General features: G+C 35.0%; 4 protein-coding genes across 5 annotated transcripts; 2 read left to right on the top strand and 2 right to left on the bottom strand.

Annotated features, from left to right (window-relative positions):
* The first annotated feature begins 1,118 nt into the window (after positions 1–1,118).
* Positions 1,119–10,465, top strand: LOC113360545. The gene is made up of 13 exons (XM_026604049.1): positions 1,119–1,160; positions 1,606–1,653; positions 1,756–1,809; positions 1,901–1,964; positions 5,294–5,315; positions 5,484–5,568; positions 5,680–5,735; positions 6,019–6,181; positions 6,359–6,421; positions 6,522–6,569; positions 6,672–6,723; positions 10,182–10,203; positions 10,372–10,465. The coding sequence occupies exons 1-13, from the start codon at positions 1,119–1,121 to the stop codon at positions 10,463–10,465; spliced, it is 813 nt and encodes a 270-aa protein (XP_026459834.1).
* A 452-nt stretch (positions 10,466–10,917) lies between these two features.
* On the top strand, positions 10,918–15,059 carry LOC113360537. The gene is made up of 6 exons (XM_026604042.1): positions 10,918–11,075; positions 11,254–11,316; positions 11,417–11,464; positions 11,567–11,620; positions 11,712–11,775; positions 15,043–15,059. The coding sequence occupies exons 1-6, from the start codon at positions 10,929–10,931 to the stop codon at positions 15,057–15,059; spliced, it is 393 nt and encodes a 130-aa protein (XP_026459827.1). The 5' UTR covers positions 10,918–10,928.
* Positions 15,060–17,097: 2,038 nt separating this feature from the next.
* On the bottom strand, positions 17,098–18,778 carry LOC113360533 (receptor-like protein 36). The gene is made up of 2 exons (XM_026604037.1): positions 18,167–18,778; positions 17,098–18,060 (listed from the first exon to the last, which is right to left on the bottom strand). Exons 1-2 carry the CDS (start codon positions 18,776–18,778, stop codon positions 17,098–17,100), a joined length of 1,575 nt encoding a protein of 524 aa, XP_026459822.1.
* Positions 18,779–22,400: 3,622 nt separating this feature from the next.
* Positions 22,401–24,207, bottom strand: LOC113316298 (zinc transporter 1-like). Of its 2 annotated transcripts, XM_026564517.1 has the most exons (3): positions 23,479–24,205; positions 22,834–23,259; positions 22,401–22,799 (listed from the first exon to the last, which is right to left on the bottom strand). In XM_026564517.1, the coding sequence occupies exons 1-2, from the start codon at positions 24,134–24,136 to the stop codon at positions 22,868–22,870; spliced, it is 1,050 nt and encodes a 349-aa protein (XP_026420302.1). In that variant the 5' UTR covers positions 24,137–24,205; the 3' UTR covers positions 22,401–22,799; positions 22,834–22,867. The 2 variants fall into 2 exon arrangements, with proteins under 2 accessions (XP_026420302.1, XP_026420297.1); XM_026564512.1 differs by having other exon boundaries at positions 22,401–23,259; positions 23,479–24,207.
* Between the last annotated feature and the right edge of the window lie 1,118 nt (positions 24,208–25,325).

Here is a 25,325-nt window from a genome sequence, read left to right as displayed (position 1 = left end):
TTTTGCTCCTTTCTTCTCACTATCTTGCTCACTGTTACCAAAGGCCCAGTGCAATTCAAATCAATTCAGAAGCCCAGCTCAAGCTAAGGCCCAGTTCACTTTTACTGTGAAAGTTCACTGTGAAAGCCCAGCTCAACCCAAAGCTCAAACCAGTCCAAACCAAGCCCAGGTTCGAAGACCAAAAGCCCATCAGTCCACTGAACTTAACCAAAGCCCAGGTCATAAGCTACAAAGCCCAAGGTTTAGTTCACAACCAAAGGCCCAGAAATAGGTTCAGAACAAGAAAATCCTAGCTTAACCTGAGGCTCATCCAACTGAGCCCAAGGCTCAGTTCACTCCATTGAACCCAAGTTCATATCCAAGCCCAGTAAACTTCAGAGGCTCAAGGCCCAGATCACTTCACTAAGCCCATAGTCCAAAACAGAAGGGTACTCAAAGCCCATTGACCACTCAAAAGCCCAACAGCAAATTAGAACCCAAAATAGCTAGAAACTCCAAACACACCCAGTCTCTGTGGATCGACCCGTACTTGCACGAGCTACAACCGACGACCGTGCACTTGCGGTATTACTGTAGGCCCGTTTTTATTACGCTTAATTTTCACGCTTTCCCGGGCCCACCATAAGTCTGTTCTTATTGGAAAGGTTAAATAATTTTAACTTATTTACTTTTGATCTATATTGATGTTTTTGAACTTCCTTCTTGCATGATGTGTCATTCTGCTTACCTTTATCCTATCTCCGTTTTAAGTAAGTAGAGTGGAGGTTTTGAAATAATTACTACTTACTGGAAGCATCAAACAATTGTGCTACTGTGTGTCTTATTCACTCTTGTCTTTACCATTTCAAGTACATTGTCTTTTCTCAGAAGTTGTCTAATCAATAGCAGAACTGTCTAAAACTAGTAATTACTTCTTTTTTGAGTCGAGTCTTTATTTGCAAGGTGAAATGAGTGTCTTCTTCTTGTTGTAGTTTTGTTTTCTATCATTATCTGTCAAGTGCAACCCTTATTGTTCATCGCCAAGGGAGCTGTGTCAGAGGAAAATAATAAAATCTGTTTTATGTATTTAGAGGCTTACTTTATTTTTAAATATTTTTGCATAAGACCAAGCTAACAAAATGTCAAGCACAAATGCAGAGGATGCCCAGAAGCAGGAACATGTAGAGGATAAGCAAAGACCAAGTTAACGAAGACTCGCCTGAAAATAACCCAATGCATGAACACGGAATAGAAGAACATCCCATGCCATCACCTCAGCAAGAGGTACTAACTGAATATTTGTTTATTTGCATTTCTGGAAAGAGTTATTTTCAAAGCCAGTTTAGAGCTTACTTTGCATGATTATGTTTGATGATTTTCTGTGGAGTACCAAAGTTGGATTCCTTATGGTACAATCCTAATTTAAAAATGTTAGAAACTTAACATTAAAAATATGTCTTCAAGAAGAATTACTCAAGAAGAAATATGGAGGAATTTTATCCAAGAAAACTCCTTTGATATCCAAGGTAACAATCTATTTCTACAGTTCTTATGATTAATAGTCGCTACCTAGTTTTTCTACTTTTTAGGATGTAATTAATCGACGAGTGTTATTGTTTTTTCCAGGATCATGAGCGTGCATTCTTTGATTCTGCTAATTGGGCTCTTGGAAAGGTAATTTATACTAGTTATCACTTCCCACATAATTTTAGTTACTAATTGTTTGTCGTGCTACCTGCTTCAATGTGTGATATATGTTATTGTCTGATTGAACAGCAAGGAAAAGCAAAGCCTAAAGGACCACTCGAGGCACTCCGACCAAAATTACAGGTATCTTTATGTTTCAAAGTTATTGTTCCGATATAGTTCTTATTTTGTAACAAACAAGTAATTCACTTGTTTTCCTGTTTGCTATTACCAGCCCACACCACACCAGCAAGCGCGATCCAGACGATCAGCTTATGCTCCAGCAGGCGAGGGTGAAGGTTAGTGCTCTCATCCCCTCCCCCCGCATCAAATATGTTACACTTCCTGTTAGATGATTCATATAAAAAATTACACTATCAGTTTCTCTAACCAAGTTCAATGTGATTAATATTTGAAGTCAGTGGTGGTGTTTTTTGATTAATATTTCACTGTGATTGTGTTTCTCATTTTGACGATTATTAACATGTGTAACTTTCGTCTACACATCCAAATTGCATGTGTAACTTGCGTCTACACTACTTAGATGCATCTGTAACTCCCAGTTACACTTATCAATATGTATGTTTCTTACTGTCTGAAGCTTTACTTTCTGTTGCTTAAAATGTCCTTCGTCATCGATAATATGAAAATGGCTTAGGTACATCTAGACTAGCGCTGTAAAATCTTTCTGTTAATACAGTGCTAACAACGTCTTTCTGCTGAAGCAGTGATATCTTAATTAAGAGCTTCTCATTCACTTGCAAGGTTAACTGTATTATTTTATGACTGGTAATTGCTTGATAGTCACCTCTCGTTTTTGCTAGTGTTATTCATTTAGAGATGGATTTGCTGATTTTATGTTGACATATCTAAGTCAGATGCATGTGTAACTTCTAGTTACATAATTCAGATGCATGTGTATCTGCAAGTTACACATGTTAATTAGATGTGTAACTTTTACTTACACATACTGATTTTGGGTACACATATCAATATGTATGTGTAACTCCTAGTTACACTAGTCATATGCATGTGTAACTGCTAGCTACACTAGCCAGATGAATGTGTATCTCCTAGTTACACATGTTATATGCATGTGTAACTCTCAGTTACACAATTCAGATGCATGTGTAACCGCTAGCTACACTAGTCAGATGCTTGTGAAACTGAAATATACATTGTTTTATGTACTGTTCATTTTAATCGTATAAATACTGATTGCTTGTTGTTATATTTCAGGTTTTAGATAACTTCATAAAAGCTAATTGCTTAAACGTGGTAATGGTCTCGCTGGAACTGGAGTTGACGCTGAATACACAAGTCAGATGCATGTGTAACTCTCAGTTACACTAGATAGACACATATGTAACTCTCAATTACACTAAACAGATGCGTGTGTAACTTCTAGTTACACATGCTAAGAAATTATTGTAGATGAATATTAAAGTAATAACTTTTTTTTTTGTGTTTTTTTGATGTCTATTTATTGCATATATATACAAGTGTAACTTTGCATTACACATATCATAAGGATGTGTAACTTCTGGTTACACATGCCATATGCATGTGTAACTTCTGTTTACACCTTCGCACTGTATTTTAATAATTTCGGGCCTAGATTTAATAATTTTGGGCCTAGATTTAAATTTTATTTAATTATGGGCTTGACAATATGCATAAGGGTATCAAGGTCTTTTAAAAACTCGGGGCCTAGATTTAAACTTTTTTTAATTAAGGGCCTCATATTAGGGTTATCCATGGGTTGGGCCTGAGCCTAATTTCCCAAACCCTTCAACTATTATTAGGATATGAAGTATGCACCCAATGAATTATAAAGGAGAAGCACAGGAATTAGGGTTTTAATGGTAAGAATAGGGTTAGGGTTTCAACACCAACAAATTGCTATTACAATCAAACCTACTATCTGATATAAAGAAAAATTAAATACAGATACATACCTATACCGTCTGGATTGGATTTAATGAATTCATATCCATCCGCATCTTAATCTCTGCAAAGATACATAGATGAAGGGAAGGAGAAAACTGAAAGAGAAACACTGAGAGGATAGAAAAATGTGAAAAATACTAGAACCCCCTACTATATGGGTTAAATATATAGAAGCCCCACTAAATGGATCCTCCCCTATCAACTCCATACTTTCACTTTTTAATATTTTTAGGCCCAGAACTTTAGATTTCAGGGCTTGTTAATAAAGTTTAGGGTTTGGAAAAAATTCGTAATACCAAAAATACCCCTTAGTATATATACCTAACGAAATAGGCTATATGTTTCATTTCCAGATTCATTTTCATTTTCGTGTTCTCTCACTTCTCTCTCTCGTCTCTGCTCTGAAATAAATTAGAGTTCCTTCGTCAAACCGAAGAAAACAACGAACCTAAATCTGAGAAGAATCATATCAGTGTTAAGCAGATGTAGAGCAGAATCATATCAGTGTAGAATCAATCAACGAACCTAAATCTATAAATTTAACAACTTATCATCAGTTACTTCACAAATCAGGCTCAGACGATTTGATTGATTCTTCGTTTGAATCTAGGTTTTAGAAAAATTCATTGGCGAACTTCAAATCTCTGCAACCTCAACACACAGATCATCAGCAAACGAAGTATAAGGTAAGTTAATTTCATTTTCTCTTGTCGTAGTACTTCGATTAAGTGATTTTAGTTGATTGATTTAGAAAAGCAATTTCAGAAAAGTAATTTAGGATTTCCAAAATCTAAATCTTCAAATTCGTTTCAATTGACTTATCTGAGTCAAAATCAGATCTTAGATTTACAATCATCTACTCGCTTAGATCATTTTCATGTAAATATTTTAAAGAATCTTGAACAAAATTTTCAGATATGTTCTTCATCGAAATCGTAGTATCTATCAATTTCTAGCTACAATCTAATAACTGATTTGAGATTCGATATCAATTAATCATCGCCTTTATTACCCCTCGATTTGATTTGAGTTTCATCTAATCTTAATTTTGTCAACTTGTTCTATTCTTGATAAATTTCATAAAGTTTAATGTTTATTTTTTTAAATTTGTTCAAATTATAACAACAAATGAAATTTAGTATCACGGCTAGAACTATGTATCTAATAGAAGAAAAATCTACTTTGAGTTTCATTGTCAATTCAATCTTTTACGAGTATCTAGTAATAACAAGATGTTGTCGATTCACAACAAGTACGAGCTGAGATCTCTGCAACCTGAACTCGCTCATAGCAACAGAAGCTCTCGTAATACATCTGTGAATTGATATCGAAGTGTAATGAACTCATATAATTCATTATCTTCTTAAATTTTTTTGATTGATATATCTCTTTAATCTTGTTGGTTTCTTATGTTTTCTGAATTTTTTAGCCTACTGCGTGGTCGCAGCGAAGCTGCCAGAAGACAAGTTCCAGTTGCATTTCTAGAACGTGTCAAGGATTGACTTCAGCAAGAGATATAGAGGAGGCAAGACTGGAATTGTTGTTGCACACAACCTTAACAAGTAGTTTGGGTAATTCTTTCAAAATTTACCTGCCAATAGGAAACAATAATTAATAATTATGTATCTTTAAAGTCATGAATTTGAGTACTGCTAAGCATATGGATGTGTAACTGCAGATTACACTAGCCATGTGGATATGTAACTTCTTATTACACAAGCAATATGAATGCGTAACTACAGTTTACACAAGCCATTGCATGTGTACCTGCTAAGTATATTTATTTTTTTTACGTTTCAAGTGTGTAGTATTCGTAAAAATTGGTTTTATCTGTTCATTTAAACTATTTAAATTTTGGTTTTGGGTAGGTGTGGGCACTGTAAGAAGCTTGCACCAGAGTATGAGAAGCTTGGTGGAAACTTTAATAAGGCTAAGTCTGTTCTTATTGGAAAGGTTAAATAATTTTAACTTATTTACTTTTGATCTATATTGATGTTTTTGAACTTCCTTCTTGCATGATGTGTCATTCTGCTTACCTTTCCTATCTCCGTTTTAAGTAAGTAGAGTGGAGGTTTTGAAATAAGTACTACTTACTGGAAGCATCAAACAATTGTGCTACTGTGTGTCTTATTCACTCTTGTCTTTACCATTTCAAGTACATTGTCTTTTCTCAGAAGTTGTCTAATCAATAGCAGAACTGTCTAAAACTAGTAATTACTTTTTTGAGTCGAGTCTTTATTTGCAAGGTGAAATGAGTGCCTTCTTCTTGTTGTAGTTTTGTTTTCTATCATTAGCTGTCAAGTGCAACCCTTATTGTTCATCGCCAAGGGAGCTGTGTCAGAGGAAAATAATAAAATCTGTTTTGTATTTAGAGGCTTACTTTATTTTTAAATATTTTTGCAGAAGACAAGCTAACAAAATGTCAAGCACAAATGCAGAGGATGCCCAGAAGCAGGAACATGTAGAGGATACAAGCAAAGACCAAGTTAACGAAGACTCGCCTGAAAATAACCCAATGCATGAACACGGAATAGAAGAACATCCCATGCCATCACCTCAGCAAGAGGTACTAACTGAATATTTGTTTATTTGCATTTCTGGAAAGAGTTATTTTCCAAGCCAGTTTTAGAGCTTACTTTGCATGATTATGTTTGATGATTTTCTGTGGAGTACCAAGTGGATTCCTTATGGTACATCCTAATTTAAAAATGTTAGAAACTTAACATTAAAAATATGTCTTCAGGAAGAATTACTCAAGAAGAAATATGGAGGAATTTTATCCAAGAAAACTCCTTTGATATCCAAGGTAACAATCTATTTCTACAGTTCTTATGATTAATAGTCGCTACCTAGTTTTTCTACTTTTTAGGCTGTAATTAATCGACGAGTGTTATTGTTTTTTCCAGGATCATGAGCGTGCATTCTTTGATTCTGCTAATTGGGCTCTTGGAAAGGTAATTATACTAGTTATCACTTCCCACATAATTTTAGTTACTAATTGTTTTGTCGTGCTACCTGCTTCAATGTGTGATATATGTTATTGTCTGATTGAACAGCAAGGAAAAGCAAAGCCTAAAGGACCACTCGGCACTCCGACCAAAATTACAGGTATCTTTATGTTTCAAAGTTACTGTTCCGATATAGTTCTTATTTTGTAACAACAAGTAATTCACTTGTTTCCTGTTTGCTATTACCAGCCCACCACCACCAGCAGCGCGATCCGACGATCAGCTTATGCTCCAGCAGGCGAGGGTGAAGGTTAGTGCTCTCATCCCCTCCCCCCGCTCAAATATGTTACACTTCCTGTTAGATGATTCTATAAAAAATTACTATCAGTTTCTCTAACGTTCAATGTGATTTAATTTTGAAGTCAGTGGTGGTGTTTTTTGATTAATATTTCACTGTGATTGTGTTCTCATTTTGACGTTATGAACATGTGTAACTTTCGTCTACACATCCAAATTGCATGTGTAACTTGCGTCTACACTACTTAGATGCATCTGTAACTCCCAGTTTACACTTATCAATATGTATGTTTCTTACTGTCTGAAGCTTTACTTTCTGTTGCTTAAAATGTCCTTCGTCTCGATAATATGAAATGGCTTAGGTACATCTAGACTAGCGCTGTAAATCTTTCTGTTAATACAGTGCTAACAACGTCTTTCTGCTGAGCAGTGATATCTTAATTAAGAGCTTCTCATTCACTTGCAAGGTTAACTGTATTATTTTATGACTAGTAATTGCTTGATAGTCACCTCTCGTTTTTGCTAGTGTTATTCATTTAGAGATGGATTTCTGATTTTATGTTGACATATCTAAGTCAGATGCATGTGTAACTCCTAGTTACATAATTCAGATGCATGTGTATCTGCAAGTTACACATGTTAATTAGATGTGTAACTTTTACTTACACATACTGATTTTGGGTACACATATCAATATGTATGTGTAACTCCTAGTTACACTAGTCATATGCATGTGTAACTGCTAGCTACACTAGCCAGATGAATGTGTATCTCCTAGTTACACATGTTATATGCATGTGTAACTCTCAGTTACACAATTCAGATGCATGTGTAACCGCTAGCTACACTAGTCAGATGCTTGTGAAACTGAAATATACATTGTTTTATGTACTGTTCATTTTAATCGTATAAATACTGATTGCTTGTTGTTATATTTCAGGTTTTAGATAACTTCATAAAAGCTAATTGCTTAAACGTGGTAATGGTCTCGCTGGAACTGGAGTTGACGCTGAATACACAAGTCAGATGCATGTGTAACTCTCAGTTACACTAGATAGACACATATGTAACTCTCAATTACACTAAACAGATGCGTGTGTAACTTCTAGTTACACATGCTAAGAAATTATTGTAGATGAATATTAAAGTAATAACTTTTTTTTTTGTGTTTTTTTTGATGTCTATTTATTTGCATATATATACAAGTGTAACTTTGCATTACACATATCATAAGGATGTGTAACTTCTGGTTACACATGCCATATGCATGTGTAACTTCTGTTTACACCTTCGCACTGTATTTTAATAATTTCGGGCCTAGATTTAATAATTTTGGGCCTAGATTTAAATTTTATTTAATTATGGGCTTGACAATATGCATAAGGGTATCAAGGTCTTTTAAAAACTCGGGGCCTAGATTTAAACTTTTTTTAATTAAGGGCCTCATATTATGGGTTATCCATGGGTTGGGCCTGAGCCTAATTTCCCAAACCCTTCAACTATTATTAGGATATGAAGTATGCACCCAATGAATTATAAAGGAGAAGCACAGGAATTAGGGTTTTAATGGTAAGAATAGGGTTAGGGTTTCAAACACCAAAAAATTGCTATTACAATCAACCTACTATCTGATATAAAAGAAAAATTAAATACAGATACATACCTATACCGTCTGGATTGGATTTAATGAATTCATATCCATCCGCATCTTAATCTCTGCAAAGATACATAGATGAAGGGAAGGAGAAACTGAAAGAGAAACACTGAGAGGATAGAAAAATGTGAAAAATACTAGAACCCCCTACTATATGGGTTAAATATATAGAAGCCCCACTAAATGGATCCTCCCCTATCAACTCCATACTTTCACTTTTTAATATTTTTAGGCCCAGAACTTTAGATTTCAGGGCTTGTTAATAAAGTTTAGGGTTTGGAAAAAATTCGTAATACCAAAAATACCCCTTAGTATATATACCTAACGAAATAGGCTATATGTTTCATTTCCAGATTCATTTTCATTTTCGTGTTCTCTCACTTCTCTCTCTCGTCTCTGCTCTGAAATAAATTAGAGTTCCTTCGTCAAACCGAAGAAAACAACGAACCTAAATCTGAGAAGAATCATATCAGTGTTAAGCAGATGTAGAGCAGAATCATATCAGTGTAGAATCAATCAACGAACCTAAATCTATAAATTTAACAACTTATCATCAGTTACTTCACAAATCAGGCTCAGACGATTTGATTGATTCTTCGTTTGAATCTAGGTTTTAGAAAAATTCATTGGCGAACTTCAAATCTGCAACTCCAACAACACAGATCATCAGCAACGAAGTATAAGGTAAGTTAATTTCATTTTCTCTTGTCGTAGTACTTCGATTAAGTGATTTTAGTTGATTGATTTAGAAAAGCAATTTCAGAAAAGTAATTTAGGATTTCCAAATCTAAATCTTCAAATTCGTTTCAATTGACTTATCTGAGTCAAAATCAGATCTTAGATTTACAATCATCTACTCGCTTAGATCATTTTCATGTAAATATTTTAAAGAATCTTGAACAAATTTTCAGATATGTTCTTCATCGAAATCGTAGTATCTATCAATTTCTAGCTACAATCTAATAACTGATTTGAGATTCGATATCAATTAATCATCGCCTTTATTACCCCTCGATTTGATTTGAGTTTCATCTAATCTTAATTTTGTCAACTTGTTCTATTCTTGATAAATTTCATAAAGTTTGTTTTTTTTTTTTTTTGTTCAAATTATAACAACAATGAAATTTAGTATCACGGCTAGAACTATGTATCTAATAGAAGAAAAATCTACTTTGAGTTTCATTGTCAATTCAATCTTTTACCGAGTATCTAGTAATAACAATGTTGTCGATTCACAACAAGTACGAGCTGAGATCTCTGCAACCTGAACTCGCTCATAGCAACAGAAGCTCTCGTAATACATCTGTGAATTGATATCGAAGTGTAATGAACTCATATAATTCATTATCTTCTTAAATTTTTTTGATTGATATATCTCTTTAATCTTGTTGGTTTCTTATGTTTTCTGAATTTTTTAGCCTACTGCGTGGTCGCAGCGAAGCTGCCAGAAGACAAGTTCCAGTTGCATTTCTAGAACGTGTCAAGGATTGACTTCAGCAAGAGATATAGAGGAGGCAAGACTGGAATTGTTGTTGCACACAACCTTAACAAGTAGTTTGGGTAATTCTTTCAAAATTTACCTGCCAATAGGAAACAATAATTAATAATTATGTATCTTTAAAGTCATGAATTTGAGTACTGCTAAGCATATGGATGTGTAACTGCAGATTACACTAGCCATGTGGATATGTAACTTCTTATTACACAAGCAATATGAATGCGTAACTACAGTTTACACAAGCCATTGCATGTGTACCTGCTAAGTATATTTATTTTTTTTACGTTTCAAGTGTGTAGTATTCGTAAAAATTGGTTTTATATGTTCATTTAAACTATTTAAATTTTGGTTTTGGGTAGGTGTGGGCACTGTAAGAAGCTTGCACCAGAGTATGAGAAGCTTGGTGGAAACTTTAATAAGGCTAAGTCTGTTCTTATTGGAAAGGTTAAATAATTTTAACTTATTTACTTTTGATCTATATTGATGTTTTTGAACTTCCTTCTTGCATGATGTGTCATTCTGCTTACCTTTACCTATCTCCGTTTTAAGTAAGTAGAGTGGAGGTTTTGAAATAATACTACTTACTGGAAGCATCAAACAATTGTGCTACTGTGTGTCTTATTCACTCTTGTCTTTACCATTTCAAGTACATTGTCTTTTCTCAGAAGTTGTCTAATCAATAGCAGAACTGTCTAAAACTAGTAATTACTTCTTTTTTGAGTCGAGTCTTTATTTGCAAGGTGAAATGAGTGCCTTCTTCTTGTTGTAGTTTTGTTTTCTATCATTAGCTGTCAAGTGCAACCCTTATTGTTCATCGCCAAGGGAGCTGTGTCAGAGGAAAATAATAAAATCTGTTTTATGTATTTAGAGGCTTACTTTATTTTTAAATATTTTTGCAGAAGACCAAGCTAACAAAATGTCAAGCACAAATGCAGAGGATGCCCAGAAGCAGGAACATGTAGAGGATACAAGCAAAGACCAAGTTAACGAAGACTCGCCTGAAAATAACCCAATGCATGAACACGGAATAGAAGAACATCCCATGCCATCACCTCAGCAAGAGGTACTAACTGAATATTTGTTTATTTGCATTTCTGGAAAGAGTTATTTTCCAAGCCAGTTTAGAGCTTACTTGCATGATTATGTTTGATGATTTTCTGTGGAGTACCAAAGTTGGATTCCTTATGGTACAATCCTAATTTAAAAATGTTAGAAACTTAACATTAAAAATATGTCTTCAGGAAGAATTACTCAAGAAGAAATATGGAGGAATTTTATCCAAGAAAACTCCTTTGATATCCAAGGTAACAATCTATTTCTACAGTTCTTATGATTAATAGTCGCTACCTAGTTTTTCTACTTTTTAGGCTGTAATTAATCGACGAGTGTTATTGTTTTTTCCAGGATCATGAGCGTGCATTCTTTGATTCTGCTAATTGGGCTCTTGGAAAGGTAATTTATACTAGTTATCACTTCCCACATAATTTTAGTTACTAATTGTTTGTCGTGCTACCTGCTTCAATGTGTGATATATGTTATTGTCTGATTGAACAGCAAGGAAAAGCAAAGCCTAAAGGACCACTCGAGGCACTCCGACCAAAATTACAGGTATCTTTATGTTTCAAAGTTACTGTTCCGATATAGTTCTTATTTTGTAACAAACAAGTAATTCACTTGTTTTCCTGTTTGCTATTACCAGCCCACACCACACCAGCAAGCGCGATCCAGACGATCAGCTTATGCTCCAGCAGGCGAGGGTGAAGGTTAGTGCTCTCATCCCCTCCCCCCGCATCAAATATGTTACACTTCCTGTTAGATGATTCATATAAAAAATTACACTATCAGTTTCTCTAACCAAGTTCAATGTGATTAATATTTGAAGTCAGTGGTGGTGTTTTTTGATTAATATTTCAATGTGATTGTGTTTCTCATTTTGACGATTATGAACATGTGTAACTTTCGTCTACACATCCAAATTGCATGTGTAACTTGCGTCTACACTACTTAGATGCATCTGTAACTCCCAGTTACACTTATCAATATGTATGTTTCTTACTGTCTGAAGCTTTACTTTCTGTTGCTTAAAATGTCCTTCGTCATCGATAATATGAAAATGGCTTAGGTACATCTAGACTAGCGCTGTAAAATCTTTCTGTTAATACAGTGCTAACAACGTCTTTCTGCTGAAGCAGTGATATCTTAATTAAGAGCTTCTCATTCACTTGCAAGGTTAACTGTATTATTTTATGACTGGTAATTGCTTGATAGTCACCTCTCGTTTTTGCTAGTGTTATTCATTTAGAGATGGATTTTCTGATTTTATGTTGACATATCTAAGTCAGATGCATGTGTAACTCCTAGTTACATAATTCAGATGCATGTGTATCTGCAAGTTACACATGTTAATTAGATGTGTAACTTTTACTTACACATACTGATTTTGGGTACACATATCAATATGTATGTGTAACTCCTAGTTACACTAGTCATATGCATGTGTAACTGCTAGCTACACTAGCCAGATGAATGTGTATCTCCTAGTTACACATGTTATATGCATGTGTAACTCTCAGTTACACAATTCAGATGCATGTGTAACCGCTAGCTACACTAGTCAGATGCTTGTGAAACTGAAATATACATTGTTTTATGTACTGTTCATTTTAATCGTATAAATACTGATTGCTTGTTGTTATATTTCAGGTTTTAGATAACTTCATAAAAGCTAATTGCTTAAACGTGGTAATGGTCTCGCTGGAACTGGAGTTGACGCTGAATACACAAGTCAGATGCATGTGTAACTCTCAGTTACACTAGATAGACACATATGTAACTCTCAATTACACTAAACAGATGCGTGTGTAACTTCTAGTTACACATGCTAAGAAATTATTGTAGATGAATATTAAAGTAATAACTTTTTTTTTTGTGTTTTTTTTTGATGTCTATTTATTTGCATATATATACAAGTGTAACTTTGCATTACACATATCATAAGGATGTGTAACTTCTGGTTACACATGCCATATGCATGTGTAACTTCTGTTTACACCTTCGCACTGTATTTTAATAATTTCGGGCCTAGATTTAATAATTTTGGGCCTAGATTTAAATTTTATTTAATTATGGGCTTGACAATATGCATAAGGGTATCAAGGTCTTTTAAAAACTCGGGGCCTAGATTTAAACTTTTTTTAATTAAGGGCCTCATGTTATGGGTTATCCATGGGTTGGGCCTGAGCCTAATTTCCCCTTAACCTTATCTAGTTGGACTGGTTCTCATCCAAAATTGAGTCCAGTAAAAACTGGAGTGTTCTGGACGATCATATGGTGGGCAACGTCCCAAACACTTGTTTACACAATATCGTTGTGTATATGTATTAATTTGGGAAAAAGAGTCATATTACGGTAGGTATTGGACTTCCTAACCGAATTTGGACGTCCATAAAATTCCAAACACGTTGAGCTAAGTTTTCTTTTTGAGTTTGTAATTTTTAAACCAATTATACGTTGCCATGTCCTTACCAAAACGATCGTTTCACAAAATTCAAAAAAAGCCTATTTCGATCAATAAGAAACGAGGGTTTCTTTACCGTTCAACGTGGGAGCTTTATTTATCTAGGCCTTTACGACTTTAGATGAGAAATAACTTCTTGACTTGTAGATGTCAAAATCCCAGAAAACGATTTGATGGTATTATTCCAAATTTCACAAGGGGAAATGATCGGTTTGGTCTTTTTTAGGTGGTCCCAAGTCAGTTTGGTCCTTTAGAGCAACCACAATGGACAAGTAAAACTATAAATATGATCCAGAAACGAGACACAGTCGAACGGACTAAAGAACAAAACCTGGACTAAAGCCAATCTCGAAGTATATTTGGTCTCAAATCCAGACCAAAACCAAATTTAGTCGAGCGAAGTTATAATGTATGTGCGTGTATATAATGTCCGCCTCATAACAGGCATGTATATAATGTACGCATCATAACAGGTGTGTATATAATGTTCGTTTCATTGGTGAGGCGTGTATATAATGTTCGTTTCGGTGGAGCGTTGGTATAATGTACGTCCGATTAGACGTGTATATAATGTTCGCCTCATAACAGGCGGGGATTTCAATTTCACCCAATGAAATGTGTATATAATGTTCGTCCTGATTAGGCGTGTATATATTGTTCGCCTCATAACAAATCTAATACCCATGGAAATTTATGGAGTCGAATAGTAAAACGAATTAAAGGATTCAGATGGCCAAGGATATCAGGGACTGCTTGGATAATTATAGGTGTTCTCATTGGAATAATTTACTTTTATATTATTATGGTGGCTGCTGGAATCTTGATTTTTGTTGTGGTATTTCCATTTCATTTTAGTATCTTTTTAGCTCTAGCTTAATAAATTATCATAAGGTTTAGGCTTGATTAGTTTTATCTTTAAAAATATGAAATATTTGTATAAGTTTTGAATTCGAGTCAATTAGTTTCGTAGTAGCCACCATACAGGCGAACTTATATTGTCCGCATCACTACAGGCGAATAATGTACGCTTGACACAGGCAGACATTATAACTCCGCGCCATCAGGCGTATGTATTAGTTGCCTCTGTTCTTGGGACGTTAATTATACACGCGCCGCACGCTCGGCGTTTGTGAAGTGTCCGCTCAACATCGGGCGTAATGCGTATATACGCTCCATCCAGGCGTGCATAATACATGCGCCCCTCAGCAAACGAAGATTATACTCCCGCTCAACTAAATGTACTCCAGCACCGTAGGGTGAAACTACGGATTAAACTCAATTTTGGTCGTTTTTTTGGCCTTTGGTCTTTGGTTTTGATCGTACCATTGCAGTTGCTCTTAGTAAAACGCGTTTCCTGTTTGGTCCATAATCATTTAAAAATAAAAAATTGACAAAAATATCATTTCGTACTATTTTAGCATTTATTTTCGTAACTTTTCTATTTCCATAATTATTTGAGTGGATGCTCTTTGATGAACTCTAAACTTTCTTTTTTCTTTTTTTTTTCTTGTAGGAGTTGATTCTGTTTGATAAACTATCAGGTGTTTGGTAATGCTTTTTGTAGATTCAAGTTCATTCTTAAAAATGAACACACAACAAAAATTCATTAATATGATCAAACATACTTCATTCTTATAAAACAGAGTTCATTCGTCAAAATGAACACCCAGTCAAAGTTCATTGTTATGAAAAAAATCAGAGTTCATTCTTTCAAATAAACCCCTGTCAAAGTTCATTATTATGAACAAGAATTAGAGTTCATTCGTCAAAATGAACACCCAATCAAGTTCAATATTATGAAAAAAATCAAAGTTCTAATGAACACTCAATCAAAACTCATTATTAAATAAAACTTCATTTTTTTCAAATGAACACCCAATAAAAGTTCATTATTATAAACAAAAATTAGAGTTCATTCGTCAAAATAAACACCCAATAAAAGTTCATAACTATTAAAAAAAAATCAGAGTTCATTCGTCAAAATGAACACCTATCAAAAACAACCTAATTCAAACCTAGAACAAAGTTCATTCTTTAACATGAACACACACAAAATAACAGAGTTCATTCTTTCGAATGAACACCTAATAATTCAAGATCTAAAACAGACTTCATTCTTTAACATGAACACACAACAAAAATCCATAAAAATGGAAAGTTCATTTGAAATCAAAGAAAAAATATCATATAAACGTAAATCTTCATCTTCTTCATCGTCTTCATCATCTTCAATAACAACGGAAACAAAAGAAAAAAGAAAAAAAAAACAGAAAATCTCCATCATCTTCAACCACAACAAGAACAATAACAACAAAAAAACGTAAAAATCTGCATCCTCTTCATCATCATCGTCTTCATCATCATCATCATCATCGTCGTCGTCGTCTTCATCATCATCTTTCTTCATAAGAAAAAAAAGAAGAAGAAGAAATAGAGAGAGAGAGAAGATTTGGGGGAAAAAAGTGAAAACAAATTCTAAGATGATTCCCTTCTATCTTAATAATTGAGTACTATATATATGGTGCATCAAAAGGGTATTTCTTCCATTACCAAATGACAATTGCGTCATTCATGATGTCATCCCGCGTGGGTATTGTCCATCTAGGTCCAAACAATAATTTATAGGACCAAACAGTAATATATATTTTAGAAAAAGACCAAATAAATAGTTGACTGAGTTAACTGGACCAAATGAACTCTAATATATTATACTTTTAGAACAAGCGGCCTCACAATATAAATACCCCACTCGCAAAGGGCCGCACACTTAGTACTGAATTCAGAGTTGTTGTTGAAGCATGAATTTTCTTTTCATATCGCTGACATTCTTCGCACCTTTTCTTGTCCTTTATCTTTTTGTGCCAAAGATCTTGTCCCACCATGGTTTCCCTCATCTCCGTAATGTATAGCTTTTAGAATCTCCATGCCCTCTTCTCGCGACAAATATCTTAGCAATGGACCCAGGTAAGATCGTTTGTACATGATTCCTTTTTGATCACTATGCGCCAAAACTATTTCTATGCGCCAACATGTAGATGCAAGAAAACCCTAGCACACTCAATAATTATTTTTATCTATTTGTCGAAGACATTATAATTTGAAAGAAAGGATTCATTTAAGAAGATATAACACAAATATAAAGTTTTCACCAATCCTAACTTAGAACTCACATACATTCTCTTCGCTCAATACCTCTCTAATTATCAAAAATTACATTCCCTTCTTAGATATTCTCTTGCCCGTTATATAGGAAATTACATAATAGGCGGCATCTAATATACATAGTGAATTACAACTAATAAAACCTTCTTTCTCTCCTATTATTTCAGATATCTTTACGCGATCTTTTCTTTTGTCATCGCACTAATATTAATAAGTCGAATTTCTTCTCGTAGGTGATATCACACTTCTCTGATGAACCTTGTCTTTTCGACTATTATATGGGCAAAAAATTGATCCTTGAATAAAGCAAGATGATTCCCGATAATTTTTAATCAAATAAAATTCATTTTTCCTGCACTCATCATAGTTTGAGCTTTCAATGAAATATAAACTGGTGGTATTATAATTATTCACTTTGAATACATCTTATGATCACAACTACAATAGAATCGATAAATCTCCAATATGGAAACCACCATTTCTCCTTTTTAATAAGCATCACAAAGAATAGACCCCAAAATCCCAATATAAACCCTAAAGAAATAATACTATACAATATCAATTTCTCATTTGTATCTTCTTGGTAATTTTCTTGATCATCTTCTTGATCGTCTTTTTTTTTATCGTCTTCTTCCACTTCACAAACATTCTTTGTAGGTTCTCCATACAATAATGCATTCCCAACAAAAGCCCAGCCATCACCACCCAACGTGCTAAAGTGAATCCATTTTGGAATTTGACCACTCAACTCATTGTAAGATAGGTTAAAAAACCCAAGAGAGTCCAGTGATGTTAACGATTTTGGGATTTGCCCGGATAGTCTATTGAAACTTAAGTCCAGGGAAGCTAACTTAGACATATCTGCAATACTCGCAGGTATGCTACCCGAAAAATGATTGTGGGACAAATTGAGCCTTGCAAGTCCGCTTAACCGACCTATCTCTGTTGGAATGTTACCATCAAGCATGTTGCATGATAGATCCAATCCCGAGGTATAAGTGTATATTTTTTCAAATTCCAACATGATCCCATTGATCACCATCTGCAATTGAATGTCATACACATCCGTAAGAGATTCAAATACGCCTGTAAAATTCATCCAGTAGCCTCCTAATTGCTTAGGAATATGGCCGGAGAAATTGTTGTGCGATAAATCAAAAATTTGCAGTTGATTCAAATTATTAATTTCATCAGGAATTGATCCATTGAACTTGTTTGACCTTAAAGAAATGATACTTAAAAAAGAGTATTGTGCACCAAATAGTGTCGTGGGTATACTTCCTTCGAATTGGTTATTCGCCAAGTTAAGAACTCTCAACGAAGGGAGTTTACTGATGAAGTTGAGAAGAGTACCATCGAGATAGTTGTCCTGCAGTTGAAGATAACCCAATGATTCTAATATTTCAATCTCATTTGGAACATTTCCTGTGAGATTATTCCTCCCAAGGTTTAGTGATTGAAGATCCTTACAATACCCTAAGGTATTTGGTATAACCCCTGTTGTTAGAGAGGTCGATTACTTGAAGATAAGATGGTGAACTTTTTGAACATATAGAAGAGGGAATTGAACCCGAAATTTGATTCCCAGCTAGATTTATGACGTACCAATTAGATAGTCTTTTTCCAGCTTCTATTGAGATTTTACCACTGAGTTTATTATTTGATATATCAAAAGAAAGAGGATACTGAAAAAATGAGTCGGGAGAGGCAGCTTGAGGTGGAAGAGGCAGAGGACCGTAATGTTGGTTGTTCGATACATCAAATGAAAATAGATTTTTGAGTTTTGAGATACAAGAAGGAAAAACTCCTGTCAGGTTATTATGAGACAAGTCCAAATACTCGAGATTACTCAATTTACAGATGAAAGTAGGGAAGAATCCTTTTAGATTGCATGATTTCAAATACAGAGACTCTAGTTTGAATTTAGAGTACAAACTGAAATTTTGATCAATATCTACAGTAAGCCTGTTTGAGCTCAGATCTACGGTTGTTAGGTTTAGATCGTTAATCAGAGATTTCAATGAAACGCTTCCCTCAATTGAGTTGTTATAGACAGAAAAATCACTAAGGTTATGAAGATTCGACATGCAACTCGGTATGGTTCCTGTTATATTATTATTTCTTAAATCAAGTTTCCGAAGAGAAATAAGCTCACAGATTGAACTTGTTATAGATCCTTGGAAATTATTGTGAGACAAGTCGAGATTGGTTAGGAGCTTTAGGCTGGATATTGATTTTGGTATGGATCCTTGGAAATTATTGTAAGACAAATCTCAGAATGGTTAGGAATTTTACGTTGGATATTGATTTTGGTATGGATCCTTGGAAATTATTGTTAGACAAGTCGAGATTCGTTAAGAATTTTAGATTAGATATTGATTTTAGTACGGGACCTTGGAAATTATTGTTGGACAAGTCGAGATTGGTTAGGAGCTTTATATTGTGAAAATTGGGAAAAGTTGTGCTAGATATATTGCAATATGAGAGATCAAGATCTCTGATGAGATATATGCTCACCCAAAATTTCCTGTGAAAATGTATATAGATCAATATCACTCAAATTTAGCACCTGTAAATTAACTAACCCTCTCACCCATTTTACAGATGATGGTTGTAAGTTAAAATTCTCAGATAAATCAAGGTAATGTAGAGATGAAAGGTTGTTAAACTGTGTTGAAATTGGTGAACCAATGTTGGAGCGGGAGAGATCAAGATGAGAAAGTTTTGTGAGATTGGAAAGCTGGAGCGGAATTTGTGTTCCCTGGAAATCGTTGTAGGAAAGATCAATATACTCGAGATGAGGAATTCTAAAAAGGGAAGGAGGGAAGTTACCTGTTAGTGAAGTCTTTCGTGGATTAAATGGGATTGAATCATCAAATTCTCTGCGGTAATTTTCATAGACTGTGTTTGGAAGACTGACGGAGATGACCCGAAAAGAGTCGTATGAACATACAACTCCGTCCCAATTACAGCAATTTTGATGTTGGTAGCTATCTTGCCATGATGCCAAACGATTTGCAGGATCACTCAAAGAGAATTTGAAATCTAGGAGGGCTCTTCTATCCTGTTGATGACATCCATGACAGGTTTGAGCCGTGCTGATCAATAAACAGAACAAAAAATGAAGATTGATGACAAGGAGACGAAATGATGTCATTTGAGTAGTCTTATTGAATGAATGAATTCATGGCTAGTTGATAACTAACCAAATGTGCACTGGTATGGAGTGGTATTTAAAGTGTTTAACATCAGCATCTCAAATGAGTTTGAATTTTCATTCACCTCTCTAGAGCTTGACTTGGGTAGTCGGTCATGAAATTATTTTTCTGTGTAGGTAACATCATAGTGACGTTACCCAGCACTAGTGTCCATTTACAATGAGTGGACATGGTTGATTCGAAGACTTAAAGGTGCAGTCAATAGAGGAAAACATGCACTCATGAGGTCGGAAATGCTATTCTCTTCCATATTTATTATCCAACAAACCGACAAATTGGAATAAAAAGTTTGTAAATTTTGTGGACAATTTTTTTCTGGCCCCATGAGTGTCCATTTACAAAGTTTCTTTTAGAGATAAGATCTGAGATTTCGAGTGGACATGCTTGATTCGAAGACTTACAGGTGCAGTCAATGGAGGAAATACTACTCTTGCGTAAAGAGAAGGATATCCTAATGAGAATTTTCTTCCACATTTATTTTCCAATTAACGGACAAACTGGGATAGAAAGTTTGATTGAGAAGCGTGTTAATATTTATTTCGAAGCATAACTAGTATAACCGTTGTCACGATGGGAGGGCCGATCGAAGAAGAATTCGAAGATTGTGTTTGTCTACGACTACTTTCGTCCCATTTTAGAAAAAATAATACTTTCGTCTTGTTTCAAAAAATTTTGATACTTTCGCTCCGTTTCAGAAGAAAAAAAAATGATATTCTCCCTTCGTTTCAGAAAAAGTGATACTTTCGCGCCGTTTCAAAAAACGAATTAAAAAGATTGATGGGTTTTTCAATCGAGCGAGGAACGTTAAGAAAAGAGAGAAGAAGAAGAGAATAATTATTTTTTTCAAAACTACAAAATTTCGATTCCCCTCTTATTTTTTTCGATTTTGATTTTGGTTAATAAATCCATTTAGATTAGATGTATATGATTATATTTTAATATTTATTAAGTTATTTTTAATTTAAATTAAAGTAAATGATAAATGTGTATTTACCTAACTTTATGACACACCTTATAAATATAGGGAGGTTGCCTAATAAGATCATGGTCCCCCAAAAAAACCATGGTCCCTATAAAAATGGTTCCAAACAAAACAACGGAGCAGTCAAGAAAAGAAAAATCATGCAGCCCAAGGGTTATGTACCCTCTGCAAAATAGCCGAAACGGTCACTAGCGAAGCCGGCCTGGCCAGTATCCACTGTCCCCGACCCAAGAAAGGCTCCACCAATTTTGCTTTCTAAGTTATTTGACACAAAAGTATGGATAATTATATTAACAATAAAATATTTTTCTCTACGGTCTGTGGATCCAGGCCAAACTCGTAGACCGTTAAATTTTTGTCTATATTTATGTTTTATCCGTGTTCTAGACCTAATTTACTTATCATCATCAGATCAATTGTGTTTTATGCCTAATGCTTACTTTTAAGCACAAAATATAAAAGCTAAGCATATCCCCTGACCCTCCTTCTTCCGCCTGTCTTGAGAAAACACAAATGCATATTTCACGGGGAAAGATCCATGCATTCCAAGAAATATCTGACTAATATCCAGTTGGATAACGTTGGTAAAAAGATAAGAGAGTTCGAGGTATTACTAACAAAACATGTAAATTATTGATTGTTTTTCTTTTCTGTTTCAAAATAATAGGTTGGTTTTATATGTAATTTACACATAAAACCAGCTTTATCGTTTTTTGAAACGGGTAGTATTTTTTACTGCTGAGGTTTGTTTTTTTGTTTGCTTTCTCATCTTATAGGAGCTGGAGTATGAAATCTCCGGTATGAAAGCTGACCGGGTTTTGCGATATACTTGTATTAAGATATTGAACGATGTAGAGGATGGACTTCACGGGCTGGAAATTGCATTTCTTGAACTGAAGTTTGATTTATACTGTAATTATCAATTAATTCAGTTAACAAGCTTGTGACTTTTAGTGCTTATTATTTGTATGTATTGTTGGTGATTCAGAATAATGATCTTGCAATAAGGTGGGCAAACGAAAGGATGGGCATGCTGGAGCTGGTCCAGAAAGAGGAGGAGGAATAGAAGGCACGAGCTGCTGCTAAGAAGGGGAGGGAGGAGGAGGAGGCTATGATCTCTTATGGTTAAAAAACTAGCTTCTAATTAGATTTATGCCTTTCACTTTAAAATTATTAGGTGATGATATTAGTGGCTTGAATTCGAAAATCATCCCCATCAATGAAATTCTTTAAAAAATAAATAAATAGATTCATGCCTTTGTCCGGACATTTATCGCTTTCTGAATTGTGCAACTCAGTAACTTCTCAATACCTTTTTCTGAGTATGAATTTTATTACCCTGGGAGTGTGGCTGGACTATTACCAGCACCAGGTTTACTTGAATACCCAAGAAAAAAAACGGTGCTTTTTCTTTTCTTTGTTGAGATTCAACTGATTTGCCTGATTGATTCAAAAATTATTACTACCCAGTTTTCATAAAAGAATACAGTCACTATTCACTTTAGCCTATTTACAGAAACAGAGGGAGTATATTCTGAGTTGTAGAATTTTCAGTCAAATCAAATATGTGCCCATTGATATGACATTTATCTCAGTCACGTCAGATTCAGATCTCGAGTCAGATTAAACAACCGAGTGTTAGTTTGACTGAACAAGTGAGATATCTATGGGAGGACCAGGTTTTACATTTCACAAAAGAGGTGAATTAGTTAAGGTTGTCACATTGCTTAAATGCGAGACACCAGCAAAAGAAAAAAAATTCACCAGGCCGGCACATTTCCTCTGCCTGTTGTGCGAGAAAGTTCATAAGCTACGTGTAAGTCTTTTGTTGTTCCCCAGTTGATGGCAGACTGAAATTAATTTTATACTCTGGTGTGCGGTTGGCAAAAGATGAGCAATCTTAGAAGTGTTGCAGAGATTCTTCAAGTTAGTGTTGATCAATACTCAACAAAACAAATAAATCACCAACATCGATATTAATCCCAGATCATGACCACTGCCATCACTCCCACGCCTATAAGCACCGAAGCAAACTTAAAAAACGGTGTGTCGAAGAAAGAAGGTTTTTCTGGTTTGTAGCCTTTAGAAATAAGATGATGAATGGCCACATAGATGAAAATTCCAGTTGCAAAACCCATTGAAATGGCATAGATCCAATCAGCTACTTTTCCCTGTGTAGTGGCATCAATACCAATCCCTATGCCTACACCAATTGGACTTGAAATAGCGAATGCAAATGAGTAAGCAATTGTTGCGAGGAACGGCCTGTCTGGTAACAACCTGAGCAGTGCAATTCCCATGGCAACGGCAGCAAATACCTTGTGAAGTGATATAGTCCACAAGCTTCTCCACGCATCTGCTTTATTATCTGGAAAAATTTGTGGTTATAATCAGTTGCAATGTCCATATAGCCATCGTTGAAAAGTAATGGCACCAATAAACGCGTTTACCACAGGAGTGCTTGACTAAAGAACTTTGTAGACATTAAATCAACAACTAACAGTCATGATGAAGTTATGACAACCTCTCAAGAAAAAGCAAAGACAGCATATTTATACAATAAAAAGTTGATGGAGTAGAAGAATACCTGCAACTCCAATGGCTATGCCCTCGAACACAGAATGAAAACAAAGTGCAGCAATCAGAAGCACAGTATCGCTAAATGATGAACTCCTCAATAAAACTTCTGCTGGTTGAAGATGAGCTGACGGCGCAATCCTATTCCTCTCTTGTTCTTCTACATCAACTTCAATTTTAGCATCTCTACTACTACGAGAGCGTTGTGTGACATATAAAATTATGCAATCACCCAACATAGTAAAGATATAACCAAATGAAGCAAGCATGTAAGCAAAAGGATAGTGATTTTCGGTGAGATCCTCAAAAGTTTCATTCGAATCACTTAAGAAATGCAATAGAGAAGTCGCCAGAAAAATCCCACCAGCAAATTGAGTTCCTAACAGTAGAAAAGTTTCATTCCACCGCAAGTAATACGGGGATACTCCACAAACAAAAGTGGACACCAACAATATTATAAGACAATAAATTTTCACAAGAATTAACCCCTTGGAATGCACGTCAGAGTGCGTCCCGACATCGTCAACATGTTCTTCATCTTCATCATGAGAACCTCCATGACCGTTAACAACTTGAGAGAAAAACAATGAAAATACACAAATGAAAAGGATTAGAATTGTTACTATGTTGGATTTGAGAGCTAATTTCATGGTATTACAACTTGCCATGGCTGCTCTCTCTAAAGTTCATCCCCCTAGATCTAATTTCTGATTCTCAATATAAGTTGAGGATTATTCAGGTATAGTACCACTACCAAAGATTAGAGATAAGATGCAGTACTATTTTTGACTTGTCAAGGTTTGTGAACTTGTACTACAAAACATGTCTTTATCAGAAACAAAGAAAAAAGGAGATATTGCTTGACTTGCAAAACATGTCATTATATGACCAAGATCGTTAGTTACTAAGGCACATAAAACAAAAACAAAATTGGATTCATTCACACCTAAAAAGGAGTCGTGTCACTGCTACAAAATCAGGAACTGAAGTAGATGAAACAGTTAATTTTACAACAATGAGTTTCATCTCAAGGCGGAACATTGGATAGCACAGTTTCATGGACAAGATTTCTGCTGTTGAATTTACATACTCAAGATCATTTTTTTTAATTACTTACATGTATGACCAAGTGCGACAGGAATAAAACTCAAAACGCTATAGCCGCTGTCCTTAAATACAGACTGCGTACATGTTGGTTATAAGCAATAAACTACCACACTGATTTTTCTAATACCTACATATACATAATCGACACATTTATTTTTACTACAAGGTGGATGTTTTTGAACCTGAGACTCAAAGGCTGAGAGTATACCGTCACATCATAGGGGAGCCATCATATATTCCAGTACCCGCGTCATTCCTGCAATTCATTTGCTCTAAACTTGCAGACAGGGCATGTTCCTTGCTGCCGCAGCCATGGGTCAATGCAGGTGGAATGGAACTGCGCTCGTCAAGAAAACAAGGATCAGAGAGATGGTTACAAGTTACAACGTATTGCTGGATGGAAATAATGAATTTTGACATTTTTTGCAAAAAATGAAGTTTAGACTCCACAACTAGTACAGAGCATATAGCATCTACAGCATAAATAAACAATAAGAAAAGGTAAGTGCTTGAATGGTGATAAACTGAGGGGCCCACACGCCACACCTGACGCAAACATGGAAGGGTACGGATGATTTCTCCGGCCCTCATTCACTTGCTCCAAGCAGATACTACAAGTTAGTTCATCCCCAGGTGCATTTGGAATAGCCTCTGCTTCACCAGAAACTTGATTACTCTGCTCAGTGAGGAAAAATCAATACACGACAAGCAACATGCAAATTAAAAGACAAAACTCAATTTCCTAACTTG

This window comes from Papaver somniferum, chromosome 1, assembly GCF_003573695.1.
Source record: "Papaver somniferum cultivar HN1 chromosome 1, ASM357369v1, whole genome shotgun sequence".
Lineage (NCBI taxonomy): Eukaryota > Viridiplantae > Streptophyta > Magnoliopsida > Ranunculales > Papaveraceae > Papaver > Papaver somniferum.
This window is presented reverse-complemented; position numbering and strand designations above follow the sequence as displayed.

Coding starts and splice junctions, on each gene's coding strand:
- LOC113360545 (XM_026604049.1), top strand. CDS start 1,119: ATGTCAAGCACAAATGCAGAGGATGCCCAGAAGCAGGAACAT. Junction 1,654..1,755: donor CTAATTGGGCTCTTGGAAAG/GTAATTTATACT, acceptor CTGATTGAACAG/CAAGGAAAAGCAAAGCCTAA. Junction 1,965..5,293: donor TCCAGCAGGCGAGGGTGAAG/GTTAGTGCTCTC, acceptor GTGTAACTGCAG/ATTACACTAGCCATGTGGAT.
- LOC113360537 (XM_026604042.1), top strand. CDS start 10,929: ATGTCAAGCACAAATGCAGAGGATGCCCAGAAGCAGGAACATGTAGAG. Junction 11,076..11,253: donor TGCCATCACCTCAGCAAGAG/GTACTAACTGAA, acceptor ATATGTCTTCAG/GAAGAATTACTCAAGAAGAA. Junction 11,317..11,416: donor AAACTCCTTTGATATCCAAG/GTAACAATCTAT, acceptor TGTTTTTTCCAG/GATCATGAGCGTGCATTCTT.
- LOC113360533 (XM_026604037.1), bottom strand. CDS start 18,778: ATGTCGAATCTTCATAACCTTAGTGATTTTTCTGTCTATAACAACTCA. Junction 18,061..18,166: donor GTTATACCAAATACCTTAGG/GTATTGTAAGGA, acceptor CTTCAACTGCAG/GACAACTATCTCGATGGTAC.
- LOC113316298 (XM_026564512.1), bottom strand. CDS start 24,136: ATGGCAAGTTGTAATACCATGAAATTAGCTCTCAAATCCAACATAGTA. Junction 23,260..23,478: donor CATAGCCATTGGAGTTGCAG/GTATTCTTCTAC, acceptor AAATTTTTCCAG/ATAATAAAGCAGATGCGTGG.